The sequence below is a fragment of the Semicossyphus pulcher genome, unplaced genomic scaffold (assembly GCF_022749685.1).
Source record: "Semicossyphus pulcher isolate SPU_LCO1_2020_fin unplaced genomic scaffold, fSemPul1.0.p SCAF_14, whole genome shotgun sequence".
Taxonomy (NCBI): Eukaryota; Metazoa; Chordata; class Actinopteri; order Labriformes; family Labridae; genus Semicossyphus; species Semicossyphus pulcher.
The window spans coordinates 18163421-18170994 of NW_027211648.1; the positions used below are offsets into that span (position 1 = coordinate 18163421).

At 40.9% G+C, this 7574-nt stretch overlaps 1 protein-coding gene across 1 annotated transcript; it reads right to left on the bottom strand.

Moving 5' to 3' along the window:
- Window positions 1–2156: 2156 nt before the first annotated feature.
- Window positions 2157–5433, bottom strand: LOC138590904 (actin, alpha cardiac muscle). The gene is made up of 9 exons (XM_069661328.1): window positions 5403–5433; window positions 4221–4373; window positions 4005–4133; window positions 3703–3813; window positions 3528–3612; window positions 3036–3197; window positions 2753–2944; window positions 2488–2669; window positions 2157–2403 (listed from the first exon to the last, which is right to left on the bottom strand). The coding sequence occupies exons 2-9, from the start codon at window positions 4347–4349 to the stop codon at window positions 2260–2262; spliced, it is 1134 nt and encodes a 377-aa protein (XP_069517429.1). The 5' UTR covers window positions 4350–4373; window positions 5403–5433; the 3' UTR covers window positions 2157–2259.
- Window positions 5434–7574: the final 2141 nt, after the last annotated feature.

Sequence of the window (7574 nt, forward strand, 5' to 3'; positions counted from 1 at the left end):
TATTACGTAATAACATATTTAAATGACTTGCCCATTCAGGCCAGACACTCTGTAATATTGTAAATAAGTAATATTTTAAACAAGCCCATTCCTAACTGATCTGAACTTGATCTAAAACTGACTAAATTGTCTGTTTCACTTTGTTTGCATTCATCTTAGTAATTTCATACTAATATAAGTCAGAAAACATTCAGTGAAAATTAAAATTACAACAGAGAACTACTTGTAACCTTCCTAAGAACGGTTTAGGTTCAAATATATTTTAGTTTTATTACAGTAATAGGCCTGCTAAATGAACAACTAGGTTAAGTCATATGGTGGAAACTTCTGCAAAATTCTGTATCATCAAGAAGAAAGAGACAGTAAAGCCAAATGTCTCTGCTGCAGTCAGCAGGGTTTTGTTTATATTTAAAATGCCTTTACATAACATCTGATGTAGATCATTCCCTTTACCCTCAATATGTCCTTAATATGTTCTGTGTTTGCCTATGTTAAGAAAAATAAAATTGTTTCATACAATTATTGACAAAACTGTATTGAAATAAAACCCAAAGTAATTTGTTCAACATTTAAATCTTCTCACAATATTCGGTGTAACTGTGCACAGTGATTATTGAGTTTTGTCAAAAGTCTGTCAGATTTAATCAATTAAGCTTGAAAATTACATTTTAAAAAACTTTTCATCATCTCAATGCATCGTTAGGGTCAAACGTGTCAACCATGAAACACACAGCAAAACAAAGTGGGTAATAAAATAATAAGTCTTACGTCCTCCATGCTGAAACCGGTGTGGTCCAAGTCCGTCGAAGGTCAGTGGATGTCAGGTGGCGAAAAAATCTGCCGTAGGAGGTTTGTTTTCGAAGAAAACTCTGAATAGAGGCGCTGAAAAAAAAGTGTCTGCGTTTTCTCTGCGAGAAACTTTGTGACTGTTCAGATAACTCTGAGTATGTTTATATTCAATATATCCGCGATGGCTATCTGTAACCATGACTTTATTTACATTTTCAAATAAGTCGGAGTTTGTTACTGCTCGAAATGTTCTAATTATGTCAACGTTCCGACGTCACTCACCGTCCGGTCTGCAGTCGCGCTGTCGATTCTAAAAGCTTTAGGCTAGCCTACTTATTTTTGATATAGCCTACATATTTGAAAGTGAATGTACACAAACATTATCTAAATCTTACGACGGAGTATTAGGGCCTCATTAAAGAAAAAAAATATAAGATTTCGAAAATAAAGTCATAATATTACGAGAATAAAGTCGTAATTTTACGAGTATAAATTCATAATATTACGAGGACAAAGTCATAAGTCAGTCATTTTAGGCTATGGTTAGCCTGTCTTATTTTGAAGGGTAATATCAGAAGAGTAGCCAGTCGCCGGCGCTGAAATGACTAAGATCACTCATTTAATTTTTCAAATAAATGCTATGCTACCGGGTGTGTTCAATAAAGAATACATAAATACAATAAATACAGCTCCGGCTCAAGTTGTGTTAAGCTTACACCTCTTTTTAGGACTTTGTGGTCTTCCACCACCAGGTTGGAGCATCAGCATCCATCTTTCAGCAACCTCTTCATTACTCAGGTGTGGACATACAGGTACATGCAGCAAAGAAGGATTGACTTCACACAGTATCTGTTGCGTATGTTACGTTGTATTTTGCAGTTTTGCAAGCACGACAGTGCATGGAAGATTTAATGGAGAAGGAGTAGATTTAAGAAATAAGTTATATTTTTATTGAACTTCGTATATATTTCCAGGGTTGGTTTTTTAAATTGGCTACAACTTACAAACTTTGTCTTTAGGTCATTTATTTCCCTTCACACTTTTAATTTTGGTCAATGTTTGTAGGTTGCACAAAGTATTGCTTCGTTTAGGGTAAAAATAAGTTAAATACATGCTAACATACAAACATTGCTTTGGTCTCTGTATCTTTAAAGGATAACATTTATCATATTTTGGAAATGTTTCTTGCACTAGTTTTGTTGTGTGATGCTTAAAGTTTTCTACAAAGTCACAGAAAATTTAATAAATCCTCTTTGAACAAGTCGCAGCAATTTTACTTATTAATTTTCCACCTAAAGCCCTGATACTCCACTTTAATCTGCTCATGTTGCTCATTTTCTGTCAGTCAATGAAAACCGTACAGGAAGTACTCTCACAAGGGCTTATCTTTATTACAATAGGACATACACATATATATACAGGACACAACAACATACAAATGCATGGACGAAAGGAGGTTTGGTTGTGTGTTTAGAAGCACTTCCTGTGGACAATGGAGGGGCCAGCCTCATCGTACTCCTGCTTGCTGATCCACATCTGCTGGAAGGTGGACAGGGAAGCCAGGATGGAGCCACCGATCCAGACGGAGTACTTCCTCTCAGGGGGAGCGATGATCTACATCAGAAATTAACAGTTTTATTAAAAGGTAATTCACTTCACTGAAGAACATGACGACTTTAACCATGTCAGTTCTCTCACCTTGATCTTCATGGTGCTTGGGGCCAGAGCTGTGATCTCCTTCTGCATGCGGTCAGCAATACCAGGGTACATGGTGGTACCACCAGACAGCACATTGTTGGCGTACAGGTCCTTACGGATGTCAATGTCACACTTCATGATGCTGTTGTAGGCAGTCTCATGGATACCAGCAGACTCCATACCTGAAAGGGGACAAGCAACAACCATGAGTTTTGCCAGAGACATTTCTCAGATCTATTAAAAACAAACACAACTAATTACTCACCAATGAAGGAAGGCTGGAAGAGGGTCTCTGGGCAACGGAAACGCTCATTACCGATGGTGATGACCTGACCGTCGGGAAGCTCGTAGCTCTTCTCCAGGGAGGAGGAGGAGGCAGCGGTGGCCATCTCATTCTCAAAGTCCAGAGCCACGTAGCACAGCTTCTCCTTGATGTCCCGCACGATCTCACGCTCGGCTGAGGAGCAGAAAAATCAACGTATTGAGAAAACTTGCGAACATTTTATCCACACATTTAACAAAATAAAACCATGATGGCATTGACCTACCAGTTGTGACGAAGGAGTAACCACGCTCAGTCAGGATCTTCATCAGGTAGTCAGTCAAGTCGCGACCGGCCAGATCCAGACGCATGATGGCGTGTGGCAGAGCGTAACCCTCATAGATGGGGACGTTGTGGGTCACACCATCACCGGAGTCCAGCACGATACCTTTAGCAAGCAGAAAGAGAACACAGTTAGTCAGCAATACAAGCATGCATAGACTTGCATAGCTGACTAGAGGATTAGCCGCTATGCGCCCTCTACAAGTATGTGACACATCATAAACTGCACAATGCTGCTGACATCACTTGACACACACCCTTCCCAAGAGAGATTAACACCTTCCCTTAACAACAGAAAGGAATCTGTCCATATGATAGACACCCTATGAGTGTAAATGTTAAACACTTTCTCACTTGCGGTACAAGTTCTTCTTATTGTAAGGCATTGTGTAACTGACCACACACTTGGTTTGAGAAGGAGCTGCAGTGTACTGACCGGTGGTACGACCGGAGGCGTACAGGGACAGGACAGCCTGGATGGCAACGTACATGGCGGGAACGTTGAAGGTCTCAAACATGATCTGGAAGAATAAGCAAGCAGATTGTTAAAGGTTTGTCCTAACCAAAGGCAATGTGTGAAGACAAAAAGCAGTGACTGTAAATTAAGGTACCTGGGTCATCTTTTCCCTGTTGGCTTTGGGGTTCAGGGGGGCCTCAGTGAGCAGGGTGGGGTGCTCCTCGGGGGCCACACGCAGCTCATTGTAAAAGGTGTGGTGCCAGATCTAACAGTGAAAAACAACAGCTGATGTCAGGACTGAAACAACTCCTGCCTGAATAAACAACAACAGTCCTTCTAAATAAAGCGCCACACTACACAAGCAGCTTTTACACTGGCGCCAAGCTGTGAACTCTCGAGGATGCGGACCCTCAGCTGCCATGAATGTTGTAAATGAGTCCGACTGTCAACACACACCTTCTCCATGTCATCCCAGTTGGTGATGATGCCATGCTCGATGGGGTACTTGAGGGTCAGGATACCCCTCTTGCTCTGGGCCTCATCGCCTACGTAGCTGTCCTTCTGACCCATACCCACCATCACACCCTGAGGGAAGAAACATAAGAGGAACATAAGACACAGAAAGAGGGTAGCTATGTTTTTTGGGTGGTTAAAAAGGAGGCAGATTTGTACCTGGTGGCGGGGCCTTCCAACGATGGAAGGGAAGACAGCACGGGGAGCGTCATCTCCGGCGAATCCAGCCTTGACCAAGCCAGAGCCATTGTCGCACACGAGGGCGGTAGTCTCATCATCGTCGCACATGATTAGGCTTTACTTGGGGCTGGTCTACAATATGAGGGAGAGATGGTTTAAGCAGGGTGTTAGGAGCAGCTGTCCAAAGTCTCCACCATAGAATACATAGCAGGAAGGCCTGATCTAATGAAACAATCACAGACACTTTATCACTGGACTTTCTGATAATGCGATGATGTGATTAGACCTGCTATGTCTGGAAAAGTAAGTGCCTCAATAAATAAGCCACTCATATGATTATTACATGTATAAGCTGCGATGTAGAGGCCTTTGAAGACCTGCCAACACAATCTCACAACCGCTTTAAAGGTATTATCACTTTCAAACACTAATACGACCCACTTGAATGGGCTGCTATCTATAGAGAGCTAATTAGACATGCCTTTGGATGCTATTTTGGTGCTAACCTTGCTGTACAACTACTGATACCATATCTCCACATGCATGATTGTTCCTGGGACATCTCAGAGCTGCTGAGGTAGCACCAAAAAGGGGCATAACAGAGAGACCTGAGATCTATTTTAAGATCAGCACCCCCGCCGCGCTTAATGGGGCGAAACAAGTGACACATCGGATGTCCTGCTATTTCAGGTCTGAGAGCCGGGCCGGCTCTCATCTGTCGCCCACACCGTGACACTTTTGTTTTACTACATGGCTCCGTGCCCCAGCTGCCTCTTCACTTCATTCATTGGAGCAGAGGTCAATTTGGCTGCTTTTTGTCTGGCTTTTTGCACTGATCCAAGTGAAACTACCTTATAATAAGTCAGAGAAACCTAATGTCAAGTTCTGACTATGCTTTTTGATATAGAAATTTCCATACAAGCTAATAATGCTAACTCCAACATCCCATTTAAATCCAAGTAGCATCAACATGTAACTGTACTCATTGAGTTCCTTTAGCATTTACAACTTGAGCAAACCATTACTAAGCTGCAGATACATCATCCATTCATTCATTCATCCAAGTATCATTAGCTCAACTGATGGACTTAATGAAACTAACACACAATTTGCACAGATATCCACAGTGCTTCAGAGAAACAAGCTGCAAAGAGTACTCACCAAGGTGCACTGGTAGACGGATGCTTCCACTGGGACAAAGGCTGAGGGTGAGAGGAGCCCCTTAAATAAGAGCCTCACTGGGTCCAGGGACCAGGGGCGGGGCTCGGGGGTTTACACAAGTCCAAATAAGAGCTGCAGGCAAGGAAACTCAGCAAGCCACAGGAAAGTGTGTCTCACATACATGGATGGAAGTCACTCCAGAGACACAGTTTGAATGAAATGTTGGGAAGTTAATGTCATTGTTGATTAAAGATCACCAAGAAGTAAAGAGTGCTGGGGGTCTTATCCGGCATCTGGCTACAGTCTGTTTATTGTATTATATAAATATAAATAATACAGAATATATTAAAATTATTCACATTATTATTTCTGAGAGGACTTCTCAGAACTTCATGTGTAAAAAAAATCTTACATACATGTTTGTTGCAGTATCTTTATAGCCCTGAAAGTACAAATCAAAATCCAGATATAGTGTGATTTTCAGTGAGTTTTTATACTGTATTTTCATCGACTCTAATGTGCTTACACTCATATGTCATATCTCTTAATATGTTTCAATAAACTCATAAGCACCTAGAAGGCCCACTATGATGACCCAGTCAGCCCAGCGTCACCGGTGTCTTGTTAAGGAAATGAAAACATTGCATATGTGTGTGAACCACGCTGCTGGTATGCGCGCTGAGCCTCCTCAACGCGTGGAACAGCTGATGGTAATGCCAGCCGGGCTCTGCGTCTCATCTGGCCGTCTGAGTGGCCTGTCTGTTTCAGTGCTGCGAGCCAATTGGCCCAGCTGTCTCCTTGTAGGGTTATGGTGAGCAGCAGAGTCATGAATGTGCAGCCACTGAGCTTCCCGAGCTGTGAGTTTGCATAGAGGAGTTCCATATTTGTGCCACCCACTTTTCCTTATATTTACCTCCATGTTCATTGTACCTTATGAGGTAGTACTTGCATCCAGCTTGCAGGAATGACACCTACATTTGACGGATTATTTGTTATTACAACAGCATTCACAAAGAAATATCATATACAGGCAGATCTAAGGGAACATCATGCATTCAGTAAAACTACGAATACTTACCTCATGTAAGGAAGGATTACTCATATAAACAAGCAGCATATATGTGACTTTATATCATATCTGTAGGAATGTGAAAGCGTTCTTCTGTACCAGGCTGTCCCACCAGATACTAAAGCCTCCTATTTATAGCCGTGTTTCCTCTCTATCTCCACAGATAGGAGCTGGATGCAGCTGAAGCATCTCACACTTATTTGAATACCAGAGACGACTTTCATAAATTGGATTAATATTGTTTTAATTTGTGAATAGAGGACATGTGACTCATGAGCAGGCTCTTCTACCAAGCAGCAGTGAGAGACAACTGCTCACTTAGAATTCTGAAACTTAATGAATACAGTATTAAAGGGGAGCTGGACCTCTGATGAGTTCTCTCAGCTTAGGCTTTGAAACTATAAATTCATAAAAGAGAGCCTGCATTACACACTTGAGGTTTGGGGATTTTAAATGATGTGTCAATAAGAAAATTGCCATTCAGTGTACTGTAGGTGGTGAAGTATCCAGCGGGGCATGAAGTTTTAAAGTAATAAATATCTCAGCCTCTGCTTCATCATTTTTGACCAACTGAATCACTGCAGTACCCCTCTCAGGATATGAAAGGGTTGGATTTAGCAACAAAACCCAGTTATAAATTAAGTTTTTGAACATGCTGCTTTAATCGAATCACTATAAAGTGTATTAAAGTATTGCTGTGTCTTATGTCTTTAAAATGTTTATCACTGGGATACACTATGCTGACCTTTGACCCAGCCATTCTGTTGCACTCCATCCAACTTACATTAAGTTTTCCAAAAGTGAGTTTTTAACATTTTCTTAAGTACTGTAATTCCATACAAATATCAAGTCCTAGCACTTTTCTTTAGCAGTTTCATTTGATGCCTTTAAATACTCCATACAGTTTGGATACAACTATTGTATACTACTCCATTATTCACTTTACAAATGCTACATTTCGTACTAAACATATGAAGATCTCATAAAAAATATCTATATAATATATTTAAGTATTTTTATCCAATTTAAGTTAGCTTGATCTTGACTAAGAACAACAGTAAAAACTACTTTCACATTTATGCATTAGCAAAAATGTGATAATA